At 36.4% G+C, this 27,054-nt stretch overlaps 1 protein-coding gene across 1 annotated transcript in view; it reads left to right on the forward strand.

The window, feature by feature from the left end:
• The first annotated feature begins 13,225 nt into the window (after nucleotides 1–13,225).
• Nucleotides 13,226–27,054, forward strand: part of TAPT1 (transmembrane anterior posterior transformation 1) — a 61,940-nt gene continuing 48,111 nt past the window's right edge. The window contains exons 1-2 of the mRNA XM_024119376.2: nucleotides 13,226–14,027; nucleotides 26,008–26,138. Of these exons, the coding sequence (XP_023975144.1) occupies nucleotides 13,241–14,027; nucleotides 26,008–26,138 (918 nt within the window). The 5' untranslated portion in view covers nucleotides 13,226–13,240. The remainder of the gene's footprint in view (nucleotides 14,028–26,007; nucleotides 26,139–27,054) is intronic.

A 27,054-nucleotide genomic window follows, 5' to 3' on the forward strand; every position in this document is an offset into this window, starting at 1 on the left:
TGTGGCCTCTCCCGTTGCGGAGCACAGGCTCCGGACGCGCAGGCTCAGCGGCCATGGCTCACGGGCCCAGCCGCTCCGCGGCATGTGGGATCCTCCCGGACCGGGGCACGAGCCCGCGCCCCCTGCATTAGCAGGCGGACTCGCAACCACTGTGCCACCAGGGAAGCCCTAAACCCAGTCTTGAAGCTCTACTCAAACACTCTGCATCTTCCTACCCTGCCCCCCGCACACGCTGCTCCATCTGCCTGTAAGGCCTTTTAGCTACCTGTCTCTGCCCCGTTTTCCACCTGACAAACACATCTTCCAAGACCTGTTCAAATGCCACTTCCTTCTAAGCTGTCCCAGCTCCCCCTGAACAGAATGCCTCGGTCTCCCCTTTGAACTACCATAGCACTTCATTCATTCCTCTACTGTAATACTTATCACACTGCAATGTAATTTCTTGCGGACAGGAACTACATGTCATTTTTCGTTGTTAGTCTAGGGTTTTGTGTAGTAACTGACATAAAAAACATTCAACAAATGTTTGCTGAATAAGAAATACTAAAGTCTGTTAAGTAAAGGTAAGCAATTTAAGGTAAACATTATAATTTAGAATAGGGAACGTGAGTTTATCAGAAGAAAAATAATATCACAAGCTTATGTCAAGTCAACATTTAACTTCAGCCGAAATACCCCAAGAGGTACCTAAAATCTCTTAAGTCTAGAACTTAAAGGACACTTCAAGACAATATAGCCAATCCTCTGCTGTATGGATCAGGGAACTAAGGCCCAGAGCTCATCCTAAGTATCATGACTAGTAAGTGGCAGCACACAATCCTAACCCAGGCCTCCTGACTCCCAGTTTATAGCTTTCCCCATTAAATCTGCTGTCTCTCTATCTGAAGACATTTTCTAGTCTACTGCCATCACTTGACATAAGGTTGTAGAGTCTAGCCCCAAATAAATATGCCACACACTTTGGCAAAGAAGCAAAAGAATCAGACTGTTTTGAGAAAACCATCCGTTAGCTAGAAATAAATGCTTGCATGGGTGAATCCACCTGTGTGTTTATATAGGTCCCTTAAGAATTAACAGACACTGCCTCTCTGAAAATTTAGTTAAAAAATTACAAACTCAGAAGAAAAAAATCCTTGCTGATATGTTGTTTTAAAAAACACATCCTTACAAATACAAAGAAAATTATTTTCTTTCAAGGGAGAAGCCAATTATACTACTCTCCATAAAACAGAACACTGGCAACTTCCCTGGTGGTGCAGTGGTTAAGAATCCACCTGCCAATGCAGGGGACATGGATTCGAGCCCTAGTCCAGGAAGATCTCACATGCCGCAGAACAACTAAGCCTGTGCACTACAACTACTGAGCTTGCGCTCTAGAGCCCGCAAGCCACAACTACTGAGCCCACGTGCCACAACTACCACGCACCTAGCGCCCGTGCTCTGCAACAAGAGAAGCCACCACAATAAGAAGCCTGTGGGCTTCCCTGGTGGTGCAGTGGTTGAGAGTCCGCCTGCCGATGCAGGGGACACGGGTTCGTGCTCCGGTCCGGGAGGATCCCACATGCTGCAGAGTGGCTGGGCCCGTGAACCATGGCCACTGAGCCTGACCGCAAAAAAAAAAAAAAAAAAGCCCGCGCACTGCAAAGAAGAGTAGCCCCCGCTCACCGCAACTAGAGAAAGCCCGCACGTAGCAACAAAGACCCAACGCAGCCAAAAATAAATAAATAGATTCACTTGCATCGGCAGGCGGACTCTCAACCACTGCGCCACCAGGGAAGCCCGCCAAAACTTTTTAAAGTTAGAAATATTTTTTCTAAATATTTAGGGGAGACCATCTTCCCTATTAGCATTTTTTGCTTGTGGGGCAGGATACTAATTTAAAATACTAAACTGTGTCTTTTTTTCTCCGGGTCTGACCCTTCTTTTCTCTCTGCTGTCCTGCCCCCCTCGGAGCAGGGAGGTGCCTGCATCTGTACTGCCTGGGGAGCAGATGTGGAGGGTAGAACACAAAGGCCTGTCTGTCCAACATTCACTGCCCCACCCACCAGGAAAGAAGGAAGAAGAACGAGAGAATGATGTCTGGCGTCCTGAGAATGAGAGGATCCATCTAATATTCTGGGCAGAGACAGGAAGACTCATGGCCATGTGGCCAGGACCTCCAGGCAGAGCCCGGCCCGAGACCTGTGCTCCAGGGAAGGCAGGGAGACAGAGTGAGACCCACATGGTGTGAAAGGACTATGCAGAGACAAACCTATAAAGATGGACAGTGAACAAAGCCCAGATCCAACCCCACGCATTCTCTGGCCGGGGACAATATCCGGAACTGTGACACATGTCAGGAAGAGAGCCAGCCCCGGGACAGGGTGAGGCTTTCCTCTGCTTTCCTTTTTCCAACAGCCTACTATGATGTGAGTCTAAAGTTAGTATTAAATTGGTCTACAGATCACTTTCATGCAGTGTTTATTGCACTCTTCAATTTGGGGCATGAAATATATGCCCAATATCTCTGATTCTTTCTCAACCTAATTAGACACACTTATACTCCAAGGGGAATTGTGGCTTGGTGCAGGGAAACAGAAGAAGGGCATCTCTGATTTTCCCTAGGCTCCCGTAGCCCCGTGCTGTCCCACTGCGGTGTCCCACCTACACAGGGTGCCAGTGCTGGAGCCCAGAGGCAATGACATGTCCGTGGGATAGGGAAACAGCTACGCAAAGCAAAGACAGAAGCTTGGAGAACTTGTCAGGGAGGAATCATGACTGCTTAGTCCACCTTTATTTAACTCATGTGCCCAGAACTAAATTCCACAGAGGTCAAACAAATACGCCAGACTCAAGAACAGCCGACAAAAGTGTCCTGCACTTTGTCCTGAAGGCAAAAACAAAAAAAAAAAAACAAAATGAAAAAAGGGTCAGAACAGGGACAGGGTGGAAGGGGATGCTAGCAATAAATATAAAGGATTCAAAGAGAATGGAGTTTGTTCAATGTCCTGGAGGTTCAGTAGCTGATGTCAGTTGCTACGGAAGGAGAAAAGTTTTATTGAAGGTAATCGCAGTCCTGAAACCTGTCCCACTTCCTAAAACAAAGTTAACCTTTGGAGCTGTGTGAACTGGCAGGCTGGCAGGTGAAATGATTAAATTAGGATAAGAAGAGTGCATTTCATATGTTCTATTGCCCTCCTAAGATTGTTATAGATTCTACTAAAAAAAAAAAAAAAACCAAAAACCAAAAAAACAATAATAATTAAGGCCATCTACTAGTCCCTACTTACCTAGACTAACTGGTTCTTTTTATTTTATAGATTCATTTATTTAAAAAATAAATAAATAGATTCATTTATTTAAAAAATAAATAAATAGATTCATTTATTTAAAAAATAAATAAATAGATTCATTTATTTAAAAAATAAATAAATAGATTCATTTATTTAAAAAATAAATAAATAGATTCATTTATTTAAAAAATAAATAAATAGATTCATTTATTTAAAAAATAAATAAATAGATTCATTTATTTAAAAAATAAATAAATAGATTCATTTATTTAAAAAATAAATAAATAGATTCATTTATTTAAAAAATAAATAAATAGATTCATTTATTTAAAAAATAAATAAATAGATTCATTTATTTAAAAAATAAATAAATAGATTCATTTATTTAAAAAATAAATAAATAGATTCATTTATTTAAAAAATAAATAAATAGATTCATTTATTTAAAAAATAAATAAATAGATTCATTTATTTAAAAAATAAATAAATAGATTCATTTATTTAAAAAATAAATAAATAGATTCATTTATTTAAAAAATAAATAAATAGATTCATTTATTTAAAAAATAAATAAATAGATTCATTTATTTAAAAAATAAATAAATAGATTCATTTATTTAAAAAATAAATAAATAGATTCATTTATTTAAAAAATAAATAAATAGATTCATTTATTTAAAAAATAAATAAATAGATTCATTTATTTAAAAAATAAATAAATAGATTCATTTATTTAAAAAATAAATAAATAGATTCATTTATTTAAAAAATAAATAAATAGATTCATTTATTTAAAAAATAAATAAATAGATTCATTTATTTAAAAAATAAATAAATAGATTCATTTATTTAAAAAATAAATAAATAGATTCATTTATTTAAAAAATAAATAAATAGATTCATTTATTTAAAAAATAAATAAATAGATTCATTTATTTAAAAAATAAATAAATAGATTCATTTATTTAAAAAATAAATAAATAGATTCATTTATTTAAAAAATAAATAAATAGATTCATTTATTTAAAAAATAAATAAATAGATTCATTTATTTAAAAAATAAATAAATAGATTCATTTATTTAAAAAATAAATAAATAGATTCATTTATTTAAAAAATAAATAAATAGATTCATTTATTTAAAAAATAAATAAATAGATTCATTTATTTAAAAAATAAATAAATAGATTCATTTATTTAAAAAATAAATAAATAGATTCATTTATTTAAAAAATAAATAAATAGATTCATTTATTTAAAAAATAAATAAATAGATTCATTTATTTAAAAAATAAATAAATAGATTCATTTATTTAAAAAATAAATAAATAGATTCATTTATTTAAAAAATAAATAAATAGATTCATTTATTTAAAAAATAAATAAATAGATTCATTTATTTAAAAAATAAATAAATAGATTCATTTATTTAAAAAATAAATAAATAGATTCATTTATTTAAAAAATAAATAAATAGATTCATTTATTTAAAAAATAAATAAATAGATTCATTTATTTAAAAAATAAATAAATAGATTCATTTATTTAAAAAATAAATAAATAGATTCATTTATTTAAAAAATAAATAAATAGATTCATTTATTTAAAAAATAAATAAATAGATTCATTTATTTAAAAAATAAATAAATAGATTCATTTATTTAAAAAATAAATAAATAGATTCATTTATTTAAAAAATAAATAAATAGATTCATTTATTTAAAAAATAAATAAATAGATTCATTTATTTAAAAAATAAATAAATAGATTCATTTATTTAAAAAATAAATAAATAGATTCATTTATTTAAAAAATAAATAAATAGATTCATTTATTTAAAAAATAAATAAATAGATTCATTTATTTAAAAAATAAATAAATAGATTCATTTATTTAAAAAATAAATAAATAGATTCATTTATTTAAAAAATAAATAAATAGATTCATTTATTTAAAAAATAAATAAATAGATTCATTTATTTAAAAAATAAATAAATAGATTCATTTATTTAAAAAATAAATAAATAGATTCATTTATTTAAAAAATAAATAAATAGATTCATTTATTTAAAAAATAAATAAATAGATTCATTTATTTAAAAAATAAATAAATAGATTCATTTATTTAAAAAATAAATAAATAGATTCATTTATTTAAAAAATAAATAAATAGATTCATTTATTTAAAAAATAAATAAATAGATTCATTTATTTAAAAAATAAATAAATAGATTCATTTATTTAAAAAATAAATAAATAGATTCATTTATTTAAAAAATAAATAAATAGATTCATTTATTTAAAAAATAAATAAATAGATTCATTTATTTAAAAAATAAATAAATAGATTCATTTATTTAAAAAATAAATAAATAGATTCATTTATTTAAAAAATAAATAAATAGATTCATTTATTTAAAAAATAAATAAATAGATTCATTTATTTAAAAAATAAATAAATAGATTCATTTATTTAAAAAATAAATAAATAGATTCATTTATTTAAAAAATAAATAAATAGATTCATTTATTTAAAAAATAAATAAATAGATTCATTTATTTAAAAAATAAATAAATAGATTCATTTATTTAAAAAATAAATAAATAGATTCATTTATTTAAAAAATAAATAAATAGATTCATTTATTTAAAAAATAAATAAATAGATTCATTTATTTAAAAAATAAATAAATAGATTCATTTATTTAAAAAATAAATAAATAGATTCATTTATTTAAAAAATAAATAAATAGATTCATTTATTTAAAAAATAAATAAATAGATTCATTTATTTAAAAAATAAATAAATAGATTCATTTATTTAAAAAATAAATAAATAGATTCATTTATTTAAAAAATAAATAAATAGATTCATTTATTTAAAAAATAAATAAATAGATTCATTTATTTAAAAAATAAATAAATAGATTCATTTATTTAAAAAATAAATAAATAGATTCATTTATTTAAAAAATAAATAAATAGATTCATTTATTTAAAAAATAAATAAATAGATTCATTTATTTAAAAAATAAATAAATAGATTCATTTATTTAAAAAATAAATAAATAGATTCATTTATTTAAAAAATAAATAAATAGATTCATTTATTTAAAAAATAAATAAATAGATTCATTTATTTAAAAAATAAATAAATAGATTCATTTATTTAAAAAATAAATAAATAGATTCATTTATTTAAAAAATAAATAAATAGATTCATTTATTTAAAAAATAAATAAATAGATTCATTTATTTAAAAAATAAATAAATAGATTCATTTATTTAAAAAATAAATAAATAGATTCATTTATTTAAAAAATAAATAAATAGATTCATTTATTTAAAAAATAAATAAATAGATTCATTTATTTAAAAAATAAATAAATAGATTCATTTATTTAAAAAATAAATAAATAGATTCATTTATTTAAAAAATAAATAAATAGATTCATTTATTTAAAAAATAAATAAATAGATTCATTTATTTAAAAAATAAATAAATAGATTCATTTATTTAAAAAATAAATAAATAGATTCATTTATTTAAAAAATAAATAAATAGATTCATTTATTTAAAAAATAAATAAATAGATTCATTTATTTAAAAAATAAATAAATAGATTCATTTATTTAAAAAATAAATAAATAGATTCATTTATTTAAAAAATAAATAAATAGATTCATTTATTTAAAAAATAAATAAATAGATTCATTTATTTAAAAAATAAATAAATAGATTCATTTATTTAAAAAATAAATAAATAGATTCATTTATTTAAAAAATAAATAAATAGATTCATTTATTTAAAAAATAAATAAATAGATTCATTTATTTAAAAAATAAATAAATAGATTCATTTATTTAAAAAATAAATAAATAGATTCATTTATTTAAAAAATAAATAAATAGATTCATTTATTTAAAAAATAAATAAATAGATTCATTTATTTAAAAAATAAATAAATAGATTCATTTATTTAAAAAATAAATAAATAGATTCATTTATTTAAAAAATAAATAAATAGATTCATTTATTTAAAAAATAAATAAATAGATTCATTTATTTAAAAAATAAATAAATAGATTCATTTATTTAAAAAATAAATAAATAGATTCATTTATTTAAAAAATAAATAAATAGATTCATTTATTTAAAAAATAAATAAATAGATTCATTTATTTAAAAAATAAATAAATAGATTCATTTATTTAAAAAATAAATAAATAGATTCATTTATTTAAAAAATAAATAAATAGATTCATTTATTTAAAAAATAAATAAATAGATTCATTTATTTAAAAAATAAATAAATAGATTCATTTATTTAAAAAATAAATAAATAGATTCATTTATTTAAAAAATAAATAAATAGATTCATTTATTTAAAAAATAAATAAATAGATTCATTTATTTAAAAAATAAATAAATAGATTCATTTATTTAAAAAATAAATAAATAGATTCATTTATTTAAAAAATAAATAAATAGATTCATTTATTTAAAAAATAAATAAATAGATTCATTTATTTAAAAAATAAATAAATAGATTCATTTATTTAAAAAATAAATAAATAGATTCATTTATTTAAAAAATAAATAAATAGATTCATTTATTTAAAAAATAAATAAATAGATTCATTTATTTAAAAAATAAATAAATAGATTCATTTATTTAAAAAATAAATAAATAGATTCATTTATTTAAAAAATAAATAAATAGATTCATTTATTTAAAAAATAAATAAATAGATTCATTTATTTAAAAAATAAATAAATAGATTCATTTATTTAAAAAATAAATAAATAGATTCATTTATTTAAAAAATAAATAAATAGATTCATTTATTTAAAAAATAAATAAATAGATTCATTTATTTAAAAAATAAATAAATAGATTCATTTATTTAAAAAATAAATAAATAGATTCATTTATTTAAAAAATAAATAAATAGATTCATTTATTTAAAAAATAAATAAATAGATTCATTTATTTAAAAAATAAATAAATAGATTCATTTATTTAAAAAATAAATAAATAGATTCATTTATTTAAAAAATAAATAAATAGATTCATTTATTTAAAAAATAAATAAATAGATTCATTTATTTAAAAAATAAATAAATAGATTCATTTATTTAAAAAATAAATAAATAGATTCATTTATTTAAAAAATAAATAAATAGATTCATTTATTTAAAAAATAAATAAATAGATTCATTTATTTAAAAAATAAATAAATAGATTCATTTATTTAAAAAATAAATAAATAGATTCATTTATTTAAAAAATAAATAAATAGATTCATTTATTTAAAAAATAAATAAATAGATTCATTTATTTAAAAAATAAATAAATAGATTCATTTATTTAAAAAATAAATAAATAGATTCATTTATTTAAAAAATAAATAGATTCATTTATTTAAAAAATAAATAGATTTATTTATTTAAAAAATAAATAAATAAACAATGTTTTTTCTCCTCAAAGAGAGAAATCTGGACTGGAAAGCTTGCTAAGGCATCGCCATGTTCTCTCTCATCAGTATTTTGGAATTTTCCAGAAATTTAAAATTTAATATGAAACAAACCTTATATCTGATCTTGAATAAAGTGTCTCATTAGGCAATAAAGCATAGATTTACATTCATATACTTTTATTACATAAACAGAACCTACTTTTAGGTCTTCGGAACAGACTATCTTTTATAAAATATCTCTTGTAACAAAATACAGTTTTCAATAGGTCCTGTTTGAAATGTTTTCAGGCCTATATTCTTGTGCCAGAGAAATGCTTTCAGAAAAAAAGATTTTGCTCATGACCGTTTTAGTTAAGTTGTAACAGGTACATTAGAATCAAAGGCACATTATTCAATTTGTGCTTGATCTTCCAGAAACAAACTGAGTTGATGTCCTTTAGAAATCCATGGAATAAAGCCCAGACAGGATGAAACGTAATAAGTATCAGTCCAAAAAAAATGATCGCCGAAGATAGAAAGTATTATTACTGAAACTCAGAGATTCAATAAACTCACATAAATTTACTGCAAAGCCTTGCTCTGGGGCCCTCAGTATATTTTATTTCTTTAGAACATCGGTTGCAATGCTGTTCGGATTTTCTGAAAACATCAATTTATACTTTTCTCTTGGAAAGACAAGGGTGAATGAATTAAATTCAGTACTACATTTTGTGAATTAGATGTGTGGTATATATGGTTTAGAGAATAGAAGTCATGTACTGCTAAAATAAATTTTCAATTGGGAAATACAGAATTATTTTAAACTGTATTCTATTCAGTGGTTGAATCTATACTACCAAAATGAGTGCTACAACAGTAATCATCTCAAATACCTCTTCAGTTGCTGTTAAATGCTACCTTCAAGCAGTGTTCTTAAGAGTTATGCATCTGTCCAGTACAGAAAACTTGTAAAAAGCACAGAAACCCTGAGTCTTGGGGTGAGGAGTGGAAAGGTCAGTGGAAACCACCAGTTCTCCTCACACAAAGGGATGAAGAGCTAATGATTAGCTCATAAAGTAGGGACATTAAAGATGACACACCTTGGTTGTGTTATCAATAAAGTTACTGCATTTGAATTCCCTGCATTCAAATTTTAGACCCAATTACAAAGTCACTCTATAATTAAGGATTTCATACTTTTCTACGAATCTTCAGAGTATAGGCAAATATCTAGCTCTTTATAACCCAGGGGTCCAAGAATCTGAAAAGGGTTTGGAAGGGTTTTATCAGAAAATTTTAGAAGAGGCCATCAGGGTAATCTGGTGTAATACTCTACAGTGGAGAAAATGAAGCATAGAGAGGTCACATATGTCACCTTAGATCAAAAGACTCTTTGACTGGACAGCCAGAGGGTCCAGGCCTTCTCTTGATTCAGGGCCCCTTCAAGTCATCAAAGTGCCTGATGTTCCCGTTACTCAGGAAAATTATATGAAACTAATTCCAAACATATTTTAGGGGAAATACACCAGAAGTGTTATCAACAGATAAATTGCTTTGTAGTTGAAAAGTAAAACCTACTCAGTCTAAACAAAAGGAAGCATTCGAAGTTAGCACTGAGGAGGAAGAAAAAGGGAAATATTTTTTTCAGCTCCTACTGTAGTATAGGTATTGCCCCATTTACCAGCGAAAGATACTGAGAACCAGAGTTTATAGGCTTCATAATATAATTTTCTGGAGCTTGAATCCATGGTTCCTGCACAATGTGTTCAATGTATTTTGTTTAGTCACAAAATCACAATCATTAAATCTTTACTAAAATAGGCGATGTATTGTTTTAATTGTGTACACTACTCACCAAATTTTCATTCTTTTTAAAAACAACATTTTGCGTTTTGCTATTTTCAAAATACAACAGCTACATGGTAGATATTACCACCATTAGGTAAAGAATACAGTTAGTGGCTTCTCTTGTTGCGGAGCATGGGCTCTAGGTGCACGGGCTTCAGTAGCTGTGGCACGTGGGCTCAGTAGTTGCGGCTCACGGGCTCTAGAGCACAGGCTCGGTAGTTGAGGCTCACGGGCTTAGCTGCTCCGTGGCATGTGGCATCTTCCCGAGGATTGACATATATACAGTAATATGTATAAAATGGATAACTAATAAGAACATGCTGTATAAAAAAAAAATTAAATTTTAAAATTAAAAAAAGAATACAGTTAAGAATACGTGTAGCAATTTTACAAACTCTTAACTGAATTTATATAATCAGTTATTATGCATATATATTAAAATATAATTTGAATATATAAATCCCTTATTATTTAAGAAGTTTCTTCATTGAATTTTTTTCCTTCAGTATTGTTTACATGTAAGACTCTTCTCCGCTTCTCATTCTTGCTCATCACTTTCCTCTACTGAAACTATTACCCACCAATGAATTATTTCTTTCACTAGCAACTAATATAGTGACATGTTAACAGCACACCATCCTGTTTGCTGAATTGTTTTAAGTTCAATTCCTGTAGCTCATTGTTATCCAAATTCTGCTTTTAACTTATAATTTAACTCAGAATGTTATTTGATGTCTCTTTAATGGCGAGGGTTATCATGTTTTTGAACTACTCCTATTATTTCCTAACAATGGCATTATAAATCTAAGCTTATATCTTTTGTTCTATAACTGATATAAACATTATATTTTAAGTTGTATTTATTGTTCTCAGAGAACTGTTGGTTTTCTATGCTTTGTAACTATTTCTTAAGATTATGTGTAACTTAAGTTTTGATGATTTAGAATACATATTTGATAATACCCTTTTCCTGGATTCTGAAAATTTGCCAATGGGTTGAATTAAGTCAGAAAAAAATTTTCATATACAGTAAGATATTTGATTATCTAATTATCAATACCTAGACAAGGAAAGAATAGTGTTAATTGAAAAAATTATTTATATTAATGTTCATTTCAAAAATGCTTTTTAGTATATTCGACTTCATTATGTGTTTGAAAATGTGCAGTTTCACAAAACGTCAGATAAAATAATGCAGCTCCAGTGAAAAGACCCAAGTGATGAAAAGCTACAAGAGCTTCAGCTTTCCCATTTCTGCTTTGCTCCTCTGCTATAACACCTTCAGACCTGGCCTGGACACACTGCTCCCTCTCTTTGCTGACTACTTTAAAGGACAGAGACAGCCTTTGGAACACCATGTTCTTCCTCAGGCTATTACAGAAAATGAGAGAAATCCATTCCTACAACTGGCTGCCTTAGGAAACAGAATTTTAGATTCCTTCCCTTCCAGCTCCTGTTGCGTTAAAAGCAGGGGCCATAAGCCAATACATGTGGTGAGACAGCACTTGGGAACTGACATAGACAAGCAATAAAAGCCTACTTCCTTCTTCACAATCAGTACATAATAGAATGGGATGGTTTTACACTATAAAAGATCAGAGAATAATAGAATTTGAGCTGTAAAGGAATCTTAGAGGCCATACAATTTTCAGTACCTTTTGATTTTCAAAATGATTCTGAAGATTTGACCAGAGCACTTGTTTTTGATTGATTCATTAAGACTCACTTTTGACCAAATATAACCAAAACAGAATTTCATGGCCACAGGAATGTTTAGAAATGTCATCCGCTGAACTGTTCCGTTTTATGAAGGGGAATAAGGATGTTCCAAAGGCATCAGTTCCTCCTTTCACTGGCTGCCGAGGGTCAGTTCCCAGCTACGGGGCTTTTATGGTCCATCTTGGTCGCTCGCCCGTCTTTTACCCTGCTGTTAAGACTGTTAGGCGGCTGCCCTCAGCACGGTGCCCAAAACAGCCCACTGTGAGTTTGCAACCAGGTAGGTACTCACTAGTGACAACAGAACACTCAAGGTCTTTGATGAATCAACACGAGGTCGACTTTGCTCTATTCACACCCGTTTATATCTGGCTCTCAAGTTTAGGTCTAGGGTAATTTCCAGACAGCTTAATGCTAAGGGAAGAATTACAGTTTTCCGTTTTCTAATCAGAAGGGTACCAGAGGTACAGGTGAAGTTGGCAGAAGAGAAATCGACCTGCCACGGTCCCCCTAAATGGAGTGCCCGGCCCCTTCCCCGAGCCCCGGGCATCTTCACTTCCAGGAGCCCTGCTGCGGCGGTGGTCTGGGCACCGCCCTCGGTGCGGAGTCACACGCCTGAGCTGCAAAGGACAGTCACCCCAAGTAAAGAGGTCGCCCAGGTGATGAAGCAAGGGCACCACGGCGGCCAAGAGCTGTATCCGAACTCTAATGCCGAAAGACAATCTAGTTTATCCGCGGGCGCGTAAAACGTATAAAGCACCCTGCTCCTCGGGCTGAGTCCCTGAGACCATCGCTTCTCCGCCGCGCCCCCACCTGTTGGGTAGCATCTCCGGGCTCCTCCTTGCCCAAGTGCTTTGGAAACTGTCAACAAAAACCTAGAGGCCAGGGAATGTGACAGGTGATCATAACTATGCAGAGGAGATGGAGCCCAAATAGCGGACCTATGGGGCCGGGCCTCGCGGGGGTCGGGGATCTGGAGCCGGGCCCTCAGCGCCGCGGCCACGCGAGCTGTGCCAAGACAGGGCGGGCAGCGCCGGCGCACTCCGGGCACCGAGCCTGCAAAACGGGCCCCGGGCGAGCGGCCGGCCACCTCGCAGACGGCGGGCAGCAGGCGCAGCGGCCGCAGCCCCGGGGCGCCTCGGCCGACCCTCCGGCCGCCGCCGCCTCCGCTCTTGCCCCGCTCCCGCCGGAGCCCCGACCCGAGCCCCGGAGGCGCTCGCTCTCCCCGGCCGCGCGACCCGGCGGCATGGAGCCCGCCGCGGGGCCCAGGACGGCCGAGCCCGGCACGGCGCGGGAAGCCAGCGCGCGCTACGGCGACAGCAGGAAGAAGATGGCGGCGCTCGTGACGGCGGCGGCCTCTCACGCGCAGCTGACGCTAATGGCGCGCGCCGGCCGGCGGGCCGCGGATGGTGGTGGCAGCGGCGGCCCGGGCTCCACCGAGGGGCGGGGCGAGGCGGGAAGGGGGCCGGCCGGAGGCGGAGGCCGGGCGGGAGGCTGCAGGGAGGCAGTGGGGAAGGTTTGTTGTGCTCGGAATATGGCGGGCGTCGGCGACGCGACCGCCCAGAGAGAAGGCGGCGGTGGCGGCGCCGACATCCCGGAGAGGGAAGGCCGCGGAGAGGCGGAGCAGCCGGGCGGCGGCGGTCATGGGCCCCCGCCGGCGCCTCAGCACACGGAGACACTGGGATTCTACGAGAGCGACCGCCGGCGGGAGCGGCGCCGCAGCCGCGCAGGTGAGAAGGGCGGGCGGGCGGCGCTAGGCCGCGGCGAGGGAGCGGAGGGCGGCGGGGGGCGCCGTGGGACTGCCGGCTGCGAGCTCCGCGGCCGCCGCTGCCTCCGGGGCCGCCGGGGTGTGGGCGCGCGGAGCCGCCGCAGCTCCCGAGGCTCCGCGGGCCGCTGACAGCTCCTCGGGCGGGTCCGCGCGCAGCGCCGAGGCCCCGGCGGCAAACGCCCGGCCAGGTGCGTCCGAGAGGGCTGCGGCCCGGGGAGTTCGTCCTCGCTCACTTTCCTGCTTTTGAAAGGTCTTTAAAAACAAAACAGAACGCCTGGTATCCTCCCGCGTCGATAACGTTGGCGAGCATCTCCCCACGTCTCAGGGAGCCCAGAACTGAGAAACGCCAAGACTGATTTCATTATCTATGTGCCAAGGTGACTTTAGTTCTGTGTTTTAAGCGAACTTGAGTCATCGAAACCTGTTAACTTGCTCTCTAAATTTGTGTTTTTCTGCTGCAGATAACAAGGTGGCAATAATGACCGTAAAGTTCAGTCATTTTGCCCAGGACATAAATATTTAGCACTCCTGCAAATGTTACCTGTGAACTTTTCCTAAACCGAAACTTAAGCCACTTTGAAAAAAAAAGAAAAAGGCTGCGTAAGATGCACTTGTGGATCCTACTTTCAATGACCGGTTTTAAGCATATTGTTACAGTGTTGTTTCTTTAAGCTATAGGAATTTATTCTTGTTTTTAGAGAGTTTTTAAAAGTTGCATTTGTATTCATATTGCAGTTGTGTATTAAGCTGAAAAAAGGGGAAGACTGAGTTGTATGTTTCATTGAATATAGGGTGATAACAGCATTTTAATTCTTAAATAATTCTAAGTTTTGAGCAGGAACAGACCCATAACTACATTAATTTCTTCCAACTAAAAAATTGCTTCTGGTACACAGTAGGAGCTGCATTAGCCGTTATTTCCTGCAGTTCATGCAAATAAATGTTTAAGTACCAACGCTTACTGCATCATTGATTGCACTTGGGTATTGAAAATGTGGGAGTACTTAAATGCTAACTTAAGGCTGATCAGGTAAGATCCTGATTGATTTGCTAATTATCAGAAGTAGACATAGGTTAGACTTTGAAGAGGTCTTTATCTTTGAAAAATTAAGTACAGACTGTGCCTTGTTTTGTCTTTTTCAATGAACCACTTAGAAATTCTCAACTCTTAAGTTGTCAGTTAAACACTTGCTTGGGAGAGTATTTACTTTCTAAATTGGTCAGATCTAAGTAAGACAAGGTATTAAATCTCTCAGTTGTCTGTTTACTTACTTGGACTAGAAAATTAAAAGCACTCTGGTGCAAACAGAAAAAAATGTAGCCAGATTTCACTCTAATTTCTTTGAAATATTTATGAGTTTTAGGAAAGCCGACATTATAAAAGCCTTTGTTATTGTTTGCATGCACAAAAAATGAAGTTGTCAGGTGCCTTTTGATGATCACAGAGGTTGGGCTTCTGGAGTAACCCTTAACACCCCTTCCGTGGCCCTGCTGGTCATGAGTCTGGATACCTGGTACTGTGGACTTCCATTGACTTCACACCGCCTGTGCATCATTGTTACGGAGCGTGGTTAACTTAACATGTTTGAAGCTGGACTTTTAACCCAGAGTTGCAGGAAGTCGTTATCAGGGACACACTTCCCGCTTTGGTCTTTGGGGTAGTCATTGTTTCCCCAATTCTGTCCGTTATGTTGAGGAGAGATGACCGTGGCAGCTCTTGGGGATGAGGATTTAGGTGAGAATCCCAGGAGTATTTCAGCTGAAGTCACCAGCCAGTGTTGTTGTGTCTGGGCCTGCACATGGGCCCTTTGTCCTTTCCCCCGGGTGTCTGTCTCTTCTCTGCTAGTTACACAGCTCTTGCCGTTGCCAGTGCCCACTCTCCAACTCTGATGCCGCACTAGTGAGGGCATCCTCACTGGAGTAGAATTCTTTCAGTCATTCTGAAATGCCCTGGGCTGCTAAGCGGCTTCTGCATTCACCCTAACCCTTCAGCATTGCTCCCTTCCACTGCTCAGCATCCTTTCCTTCCTCTCCTGTCCGCAATTTAGAAAACTCTTACCTAGGGGCTGCCCTGGGCCAGAGGGCCTTGGAGTGGCACCACTTAGTGTCATGTGAGAAGTATTTCTTCCTGAATCAAATGTCTTCCAAGCCTAGGTGCTTGCACTTAAGGTGTTACATGTCCAGTTTTTATATTCTGGTGCTGCCTCTGATACTCTAGTCTTCCCCCCGTCCCCTGCCAATTCAGGGCAACCTTTGTCTTTCCTTTTGAAAGTCATAATTTTAGTGTCTTGGTGGCGTGAACCATCAGTTAGTTCCAAAGTCCCCTTTATCATTTCTCCCAAGGAATTTAGGACTCTTATAAATTAGACATTTGTTGGCCTGCCCTAACCATCTAGGGTCCTGTAAATGAATATACAGATTAGGTGATTATCCAAACCCTCTGAATCCAAGTAAAATAATTCAAAACGTAATGTTTGAGGTTCCTGTTTTTATTTTATACCTGTCTGTGTTCGTTTATAGGTTTGTAGAATATTTATGTATATTAGTTTGTATATATACAGCTACGTCAAGGGTAAGCTTTCTTTTTCTTTCTCTTTTCAAACTCTTCTAATCACTTTGTTCACTGAACTCCCTCTGACTTATATGTGGCCTGGCAGTGGGCTGAGACTTTTCTCAGGTTCTAGTACTTAAACCTTAACATAGATAGGAATGGATGTCCCACCCATCATTCCTGATTTCATTCTCTCACTCATAATGGTCACTGTGTATTCCACCGTTGCCTTATGTGGTCACCTGTCTTGAACTCTGGGTGTAGTAGTCATCAAGAACTGCAGATTCATCTCTTCTGTCTTCTGTTTTTCCTCTTCTTAAAAATGTGACCAACTTCTATTGTCCTTTTTGATATAAGACCAGATAATAAGTACATATTACTGGGACTTCCCTGGTGGTCCAGTGGTTAGGACTCCATGCTTTTGCTTTCTCTGCTCAGGTTCAATCCCTGGTCAGGGAACTAAGATCCTGCAAGCTGCATGGCATGGCCAAAAAAAAGTACATATTACTATGTTTCCATGCTTGTGCCCCACTTTACAGGTCTGTAGAAGTTCTAAGTGGGAGAGTTTCGGTATAGCCATATTCCCATTTAGGAATCTAGGCCCAGCAAGTCAACTTTTGACTAAGAATTAGGCAATCTGTTCTTGGCTTGGTTCGGTTGTTCAGTTGCTTTGTAGACTCTATGCTTGACTAATCCATTTGGCTCTGTTTCATAACTCCACTACTAAATAGTTTAGTATCTGAAGTATTTAAGTTGGCTCTAGTGACTGGAGACTTAACAGTAGAAGACTTCGTGTAAAATAAATACAACACCTACTGGTGAGGAGGAAACAATACCTATATAATGCAGGTATTGGAGTATGCATAGGGTTAGGTATTGCTTGTAAAACAAAAGAACTTGAAGTGTAAGGTATGAGTGAACAGTATGGTTTTTGACTATAGCAGTGCCATGGGCCCATTTTGTTCCTTTTTAGGTGGTGACTCATCACTCTGGAGCTTAAACTTGTTATCCATCCCTTGTGCTTCTCGTCTCTTTCTTTACATTTTAAACTACTTGCTTTACCTCCATAAGAGAATGAACAGAGGCAGGAAGAATGACTAAAACTCAGAAAAGCCAACTGATCTCCTTTTTAGCAGCTCCCACAAAAGATTTTGAGTGGGACAAAGGTTTTAACTTAATATTCACTATGTCCCATTGTGTATTTGAAAATTTAACATCTTGAATATTAAAATACATTCTCATTTAACCAGTCCTGATCCTCTCTAATATGTTACATAGTTATCCTTATGGGCCCAAACTTATCCTGATGGATGATTAAAGGCTGTGATTCTGAAAATTATGCTCTAGAGTAAATCAGTTTCTCATTTACAAAGGAAAATAAGAATAATTGTAAAACTGCCTGAGAAATTACTTGGAGTGAATACCACCCTGATGCAGATAAAGTAAAATTAGCTTCTTCTCTTCTGACAGACGATTGCTCTCCTTTTAAAATTCTCACTTGCTTTACTTAACAAGTACTTGTAAACTAAACAAGCAATGAAAAGTTATTTATTTTGATCTTTGACTGGTTCAATATCTTGACCTTTTTAAGATATTTACCTTCCACCTAGTTTACCCTCCAAAATCCAGTCCTAGCAGCTCATTTGCAGCTCACTTTGGGGAATGCTTGCATAAAAGAGGTCTTTGGAAAGACTGTATCATTGACTGTCAGGTTAATGATATTTTGTTCCCATTTTTAGTCCTTTACTTTGTAAGCTTATGACCTTGGAAAAAGTCACTACTCTTTTTGTATCTGTTTTCCATCTATAAATTTATGAATATTCTGCCTATTCTTTATTTCCCTAAATGAGATTATTTATAAACAGTTTGAGGACCTTAAAAGTTCGACTGGTACCTTTACTGTATTTGACTTAGGAAAGCAGAATTGCAGTCATTGATTCCTAGTTGGCCTTGTACAAGGGTGTGCCTTTGTGTTTGTGTAATAAACTTGTAACTAATATTTTAGTGTAACTTTAGTAAAGCCTATTAAATTTTTGCATTATTTAAGACTGGAGATTTGCATGTTTCATAGTATTTTCCTTGCAGTTAACCAATATTACTTTACAGTTTTTTTGATGGTCAGTGCTATTTTAAGAAAGATATATTTAGACATATTACTGAACATGTAAATATATTTATGATTACTCATTACTTCAAATTAATACTTTTTTATACTGGGTTTTTATTTCTAAAACAAGCTCTCTCAGAAGGTAATTAAACATAATATTTCTTCATTTAGGGATGAGGAAGAAACCATTTATACTGTACTTTTTCTCAATTTAAGATACTGGATCACAAGGCAATTCTGTGGTAAATGAATATTGATTAAAAATAATCTGGAAGAATTGATCCAGATTTATGATTGGTATTATTTTCCTAGTGTTAAATATTCATAATTGGCAAGACTAATTATTCAAATGTAGAAGCTCGTTTTTATTATAATTGTTGATAAATAGTAAAATTCTTCTATTTTTAAAAGACTTTTACTGAATATTTCTTCTTGGTGAGATCTGGATAAATGAACTAAAATTGGTTGACATCCAAAGAGTTCAAACAGTATTCAGAAAATAAACAATTGGATTATTTTATTTTGGAAAATAATTTGCACTTAAACTATAAAGACAGATGTTTGGCATAACAAATGAAAATGACTCTTGCTAAGAAGGAATGAAATATCACCACAGTATGGAAAAAGTTAAGGTTCACTTAGCTAGCAGAATTCTTGAAGAGTGGCACCCACAGTTCAAAGAATAGTAGTAGCCTTCCTAAATAATTAGCCAGGCACTCTACCCAATATCACGGGACAAGTGAGCTCAGGTAAGTCTGTAGAATGCTAGAGAACAGTGTTTAAAACAACGGCAGCAACGAACAAAAACACTGAAACACAGCTATACTTTGGAACAGAAGATTGAGTAGCATCCTGCAGAATATATCCATGGCCAGGAAAAGATTGGAGGTGGGGAGACCAGAAAGAGCGGCAAGACTACCCTATACCTTAGGAGCTCAGGCCACCGGGCAACAGAATCTTGTTCTTCGGTGTGAATCAGACGGCTCCTTCTGACAGGTTGAAGCCAGATCAGGGCTAGGTCATCTTCTCTAGTACGATTGTCAGATAGATGGGTGATAATTATGGTCCAGGGGAGAGAGCACGCTGGACTTGGAGTTCAGAGATCCAGGTTCTATTCCCAACTTGCCCTTTAGCTTTTCAGTGACTTTGGACAAGTCTCCTAACCTCTGTGAGCCTCAGATTCTTCATTTGCAAAATGTGAATGCTGTTAACTGTTCTTTAGCTCTCAGAATTGTGAGAATTTCATGAAGTAGGTGGTGTGAACAGGACCTTTGTAAACTACCTCAGGCCATCGAGCGGGAGGATCCTAATCCCTTGAGTAGGGCCAGTTCTCCAGGAGTGGGGGAGGAGGAGGAAGTAAGAAAGCTTTCAAAATATTTCACCCCATGAAGGTTGGGGTTTTTTTGTTAGTATTGCTTTAATGTTTCTTTTAAAACCATTCCCCAGCCCATTAGTATGGCGTTAATTGTAGGCAGATACTACCCTTACACTCAGAGCTCACTGCTGGCCGGACATGCATGAAGAAGATCTGGATACATGGTGCTTGCTTTCAGAAAGCTCATGGGCTGATAAGGGAGCTGATTAGTAAACAGTGTAACTTCATAGAAGTAATCCCAGGATGCTACAGGAGCACAGAGATGGGGGGTGGGGGGGAGGCCCAGTTTTCCAGAACACAATGGCCTGTTTACAAAAGCACTTGAGACAGTGATAGAATAATCTAGTGCCAAAAAGCACACACTTTAGGATCGACTGCTTGATTTGAATGCTGGCTCTACCATTTGGCTCGCTCTGTGACCTTGGAGACCTTCTTAACTTCTCTGTGCCTTGGTTTTGTCATCTATAAATTGGGCATAATTATAAAACCTGTCTCAAAACATGTTTTATCATTTGATTTTTAAGTGTTTACTTTTAGATTTTCTCTGGAAAATCAAAATTGGTGTTTATAACTAAAATTCTTGCATTTCTAGAGGTAAAATCCTGACACGACACTTTTTCATATTTACTATATAGTTAAAACACTTTCATAGGTTTATATTTTATAACTTGTTTAAAGAAAATTAGTTACTTAAGTTATATAGTTTGTTAAATATGCTTATCTGGTGTGTTACCTTTTATCCATGGAAACAGGATTGCAGAAATAGCAATAAACATTAGGTAACCACCAAACTAGAATTGGTTAATACTATAGATCATGTGAAATTACTCGTCAATAGTTCAGGCATTGTGTCATGCTTTGCAGTTTTCATATCCTTCATTCAAATCCTCTCTCAGTCCCTCGAACATCCTTTGTAGATGGCAAGCAGGTAACAGATGTTGTAAAACTGCTCCAAGCCTTCGTTTCCTCTTCTGTGAAATTGAGATCTATGAGTCTAGCGGCGTCACAGCACTAATGAGTGACAGAACTGGTGCCAGAACTTCCTTCTTCTAATTGCTAATCCTGTGCTCTCTTTGTGCGTCATAACAAAACCCTTATTATGGCGGAAGCTCGGTCATCTTGTGGGCACCAGGGAAGGCACCATTATGGAGGATAATTTTCTAAGTAAACAAGGGTACAGTGTTGGGCTGCACCCTGCAGGCCTACAAGCCCTGTGCTTGCCCAGCTTCTGGGCAAGACCGAAGAAAGAGCCTGGACTCAGCAACAGAGACATCAGTAGTTTAATGGATGGGGGATCTTACACACGTGAAGCAAGGTCCTGGAGCGACACCCCACCATGTGTGGCTGACAGCGGGCAGGACATGGTGGCAGTCTTCGCTCCCAGGGAGAGTGGGAGATTACCAGTTATAGGGGAATTGACCTCAGGTAGGCTCATTAGTTACCAGGGAAACCAGTAGGGGGCACACCCCTCACTACCCCTTTGGTAAGAGCAGTCACTAGCTGGGGCCTGAGACAAGTATATAGGAAGATCACTCATGTGCCTAAGATGTAGGTGAAGCAGGCACTGGCTGGGCGGGGGAAGTACAGAGAGCAAGAGAACAGCCACCTTGAGTGGCCTCAGCATACAGCTGTCTCAACCTTTTAATTTAATTTGCTTTTTTTTAAAAAAATTATTTATTTATTTATTTGTGGCTGCGTTGGGCCTTCACTGCTGCACGCGGGCTTCCTCTAGTTGCGGCGAGCGGGGACTACTCTTTGTTGCGGTGCGCGAGCTTCTCATTGCGGTGGCTTCTCTTGTTGTGGAGCACGGGCTTTAGGCATGTGGCCTTAAGTAGTTGCGGCACGTGAGCTCAGTAGTTGTGGCGCAAGGGCTTAGTTGCTCTACGGCATGTGGGATCTTCCCGGACCAGAGCTTGAACCCTTGTCCCCTGCATTGGCAGGTGGATTCTTAACCACTGAGCCACCGGGGAAGCCCTTAATTTGTTTTTTAAAATTTAAAATTGTACAATAACCTGTTTATCTCCTTCACACACTGAGATACTAGTGAGCTCCCCAACTTCCTGCACTTACTGGGGACGATGCACCCAGCCACTCACCAGCTGTGACTGCATTGCGGTGCCCTGTCTTCCTAGGGGTGGAGGGGTAGGTACCTGTTGGGGGACCTTTTCCATCATTTGGATGCACACGGACTGGAGGCTCCTTAGCTCCGGTGGCTGCTGAATCCAGTGAGACACCAGGAGCTTTGCATTCTTGCCCTGCTAAGAACACCCCAGTCTCAGAACACAACTGCCTCAGTCTCGGGCTCTCTTCCTGAGAATCTGCTACTCTCTGCTTTTGCCACTTCTAATTTCTAATTCTGTTTCTCTCTCTGCCACACCCTCCATTGTGATTTCCCTTCCTCTTCTCTGATCCACACATTCTTTCAGCGAGCATTGGTTGAGCACCTCTTACATGCTGTACCCCGAGGATGCAAAGGTAGAGGAGAACACCAGAAAAGAACGCGTGTACCGTGGCTCTGGGAAGCACGGAGCTGAGTTGAGGGAGGACTTGTTCTGCCTGGGGAACCTGGCAAATCTTCACGGGGCAGGTGACTCTGCACGTGTTCACCTGTGGAGGCTGGACGGGAGTTCTCAGGCCAGTGGACAGTGTGAGCCAACTGACACATTTGCCAGCAGCGAGAAGTGATGTAACTAGAAAGTCATAACCTTGAGGTTCAGGGAGGCAGTTATGCGGCACTGCTGGAAAGATAGCCAGGGGCCAAGTCTGCAAGGCTCGGTGTTGCCACTGCTGAGGTGTTGACCTCACCTGGAGGTCCCACGAGCTCCGGAGGGTTTCCATGGCCGGCCTGCGTGCACACGGACTGGCGCCAGGCCAGGTGGGACCGAGGGGACAAAGGATCGGAAGGAGGGCTCCAGTCAGGAATCCTCTGCAGTAACCTGGAGAGAGAGGACGAGGACCAAATGCAGGCTGAGCCCGGAAAGAAGAGGGCACAGTTAATAAACATTTCGAGGCGGAGTCATTAGGGGTTGGGGAGAGGAGGGAGGGAATGGTCAGAATTGGCCCCGAGCCACCAGCGTAGAACCGTCTGTATCACTGGTGAGCCCTGAGCTAACAGCAGGGCTGCAGGAGGTCGGGGCGGGGGTGGGGGGTGGGGGGTGGGGGGGATTAGTGGAGAAGAGGTGGGGTTTGGATTTGCTGGTTTAAAGGTGCCTTTGGGATTTCCAGGTGGCAGTTGGAAATATTGATTCAGGCTCAGGAGTCAGAGCTGAAGGTATGGTGACTTTAGGATTTAGATGATGGTTTTGACCTTAGACGGCCCAAATAGAGTATGTGTAGGGAAAAAAAAGACAAGAAAAAGAGAAGGTGGCTGATGACACATCAGAGAATATGGCCTTAAAGGATGGCTGGCATTTTACTGTAACCGTACTTTGTTCGGATGTAGTGAATAGAGCACCGAACCAAACCAGCAAATGCTTAAGGGTCGGGTGGAGGAGGAGGCACCCCGCAGAGACTTAGGTTAGAAAAGGTGATTCCGAGAGCAGAGCGCCACTGGTGGGGGGTGGCAGGTAGGAACGTGAAGCTGGGGGCAGGTGCCGCTCAGCAATTCTGGTGAAGTGACCTTTGCGGCTCATGACTCAGTTCGCTGGCGCCAGTGAAACTTTGCGTAAGTGCGGTTTCTTCTGCTTCTCTGAATGTCCTGTTGCTTCCCAGTTTTCACGGGAAAGAATTGATATTTTAGATATTAGCTAATTAAAACATCCCTTTCTTTCTAATTGGAAAACTGAACTGTGTGCACGTATGTTTGATCTTTCTTTTCCGTTTTAGCTGTTTTGCTTGCAGCTCAAAAGACTCTTTTTCTCTCCTTCAGATGGTAGATCTTGTCCTGGATCTAGCCAGCCAACAGCATATTAGAAAGTTCCTAGCCAGAAATTTTACTCTACACAGATTTGGTTATATACTAAGGCCTTTTTTTTTCTTTTTCCTTTTTTCTTTTTATTTATTTATTTATTTTATTTTAATTATTTATTTTTGGCTGCGTTGGGTCTTCGTTGCCGCGCGTGGGCTTTCTCTAGTTGCAGCGGGCGGGGGCTACTCTTCTTAGCCGTGCTCAGGCTTCTCATTGCGGTGGCTTCTCTTGTTGCAGAGCATGGGCTCTAGGTGCGCAGGCTTCAGCAGTTGCAGCTCGCAGGCTCAGTAGCTGTGGCTCACGGGCTCTAGAGCGCAGGCTCATTAGTTGTGGTGCACGGGCTTAGTTGCTCCGCAGCATGTGGGATCTTCCCAGACCAGGGCTCGAACCTGTGTCCCCTGCATTGGCAGGCGGATTCTTAACCACTGCGCCACCAGGGAAGTCCCTATACTAAGGCCTTTTAGTCTGAACATCTGTTAATATATACAGTGAAGTTTTCATCTTGTGTACATGGCTTCAACCATAAATGTACTGAGGGTACCGTGCTCGTGGTGCACTGGATGATTTGGCCTGCCTCTGTGCTGGGCTGCAGTAGGTGGAAGTCGGGTTTTCTCTCCATCTGTTTCAGTCTCCTGTTTCAGACAGGTTTCATGGTATGACTGACTCTCCAAATGGATTATGAATCTTGTATTTTTTTAAAAATGTGTGTAACTTTTGGGGGGAAGCTGTAACTTCTATACATAAGCAAGCCACTTCACCTGATGCTCAAAGAACTAGCGATCTGTCCCAGTGTTGGAGGAAGTAAGCTGTTTTTAGGCCCACTGGGAGATAATAAGTCCACTTCTGAGTCTTCCTAAGGGCTTTTCAAGGGTATTTTGGACTACACACTGTTCCCCATCCCTGCAACCTTTAAATGCTAGCATCGTGTAAGACGTAACTATGAGGGTCGATAACTCGTAAATGAAATCAACTTCCCCTCTGTCATTTTTTGGAGGGAACACCAATACTGTATTTGGTAAAAGGACCACGAGGCCCTCTCAGAGCAAAGAGGACAATTTGAAACCTTTGGTTTGCTGAGTTCTGGAAGACAGGGTGGCCTCCTAGAGGACAGAAGTAGGGATGTCTGTGAAGTTGGGGACTGAGAGGTCACCGAGGTGCTGGGCTGTCAGAGAAGTGTCACACAGTGGAAAGATTGGGATCAGGCATTAACACCCTTACTTCTCATCTCATGTCCTCCAGATACAGCCAAGTGGAAAGTATTCCACCTCCTTTGGCCTTTCTTTCCTCAGCTGAGATGAGATGACTGTGGGTGAATTTGCCTCAGAGGAACCGAGGAAACAGGTGGACAAATCCAAGGAAAGGGAGGTCTTTCAGATCAGGTTGAGGTTCTGTTTTGTATGACTTATTATAATTACCATCATGTTGGGAAGCCTTCACCTGGGGAAATGGCATATTTAGATACTTGCAGGATCTCTGAGGCTGAAGAAGGAAGAATTTGCACCAGTGTCTGTGTACTTCACCCAGGATAGTTCTTGGGCTGAAGCAGTGCCTGTTAGGTGACTTGGCTCCCCTTTGATTGATTGATTGATTGTGTGTGTGTGTGTGTGTGTGTGTGTGTGTGTGTGTATGTATCTCCATTTTGTATATACTTGGTATCTACTCTTTTTACCTGCCTTCATCTCTCCATCAGTCCAGGTCCTATATCACCTGTAAGACCCAGGACTAGACTCTCACAGAACACTTTTCTAACTATTCTGGCTCATAGTAATCGTCCCTTTTATATTCCTGTGACTTTTTCAGTTTATATCACACAGAACAGCAATTTTCTCAACAATCTTTGCTGGTGGTTTGTGTGCAGTTCAGTTCTGGGCACAGAAATGTAGATTACTTTGTTTTATTCTCTTGTTGTTTTACATATACATTACCTGTAGCACCAGCTAGCCTGGAAGTTCCTTGATAAATACTGTTCTTTTTGTTTTGTCATTTTTTTTTTTTCCTGTAGAGCTTTCATTGTTGAGGTTCCTCAGTGCTGAACTAACCAGAGGGTACTTCCTTGAACATAATGAGGCCAAGTATACAGAAAGAAGAGAAAGAGTATACACTTGTATGCGAATACCAAGAGAATTGGAAAAGGTACTTTTTTTTTAACTCGTCGTCGTTTTGAAAATTATGTCAATATGTTAATTCTATTTTAAAAATTGTGAACAGCTTGAATTGCGTTTTTAAAATATTGGAAATAACGTGATCATAAATAATTAAATATATTGGGGGAGTAGGAATTCCCATTCAGGAAGAGTCGTAAAAAGTGTATTTTTAGTGTAAGATCCAATGATTTGTAACTTTGCTACTTATTGAACTTAACCGTATTCCCATTTGTGTCCCACCCAAATAACTTTTTCAAGGAATTGCTCTCTACTTATTCCTTTAGTTCTCTTCAGCTTTGTTTTACCAGAAGCAATTTTTTCCCATTCAGCGTAATATAAGTTATTTAATTGCACCCTTTTTTTTAAGGTTTCAGTTTCTCAGAAAGCCCTCATTTTTAAAAGTTTCTTCAAAGAAAAAAGACAATTTGTTTCACCTTCATCACAGAAAACATCTCAGCATAGGATAAACAGTAATAGCAGCACTAAATCTTTGCACATCGGGCGCTCCCTTGATTGTGTCCCAGGCCATCAAGACCAGTCACATACAAAATCAAGGCCGCTCTTTCTGTCTGCATTGATAGAGTTGACCAGTCTGAGCAAGAAGGAAAGAATTAAGAAATAATTCAGCTTTAGCTATACTGAAAAACGTTTTCATACTTTTATAGTAATGTAAAACTTGTAATGTTCCAGTCACTTCTCTAGAATCATACTTTACTATTGGAGCTGGTATCAGAAGAGTTTAGTTGGTTTGCTTTCTCAGTGTATTAACAAGAGGTGTGGTACAGTGAAAAGGAAGGATGCCGGGTTTGAGAGATGTTGCTTTCGGTAGGTTCTTAGTGGCGCATCAAGGTGTGCTGAAGCTTTGGAAAGTTCTGTATTAGGGTGAGATTTAGAGAGCTAGGGAG

The sequence above is a fragment of the Physeter macrocephalus genome, chromosome 7 (assembly GCF_002837175.3).
Source record: "Physeter macrocephalus isolate SW-GA chromosome 7, ASM283717v5, whole genome shotgun sequence".
In the NCBI taxonomy this organism is placed as follows: domain Eukaryota; kingdom Metazoa; phylum Chordata; class Mammalia; order Artiodactyla; family Physeteridae; genus Physeter; species Physeter macrocephalus.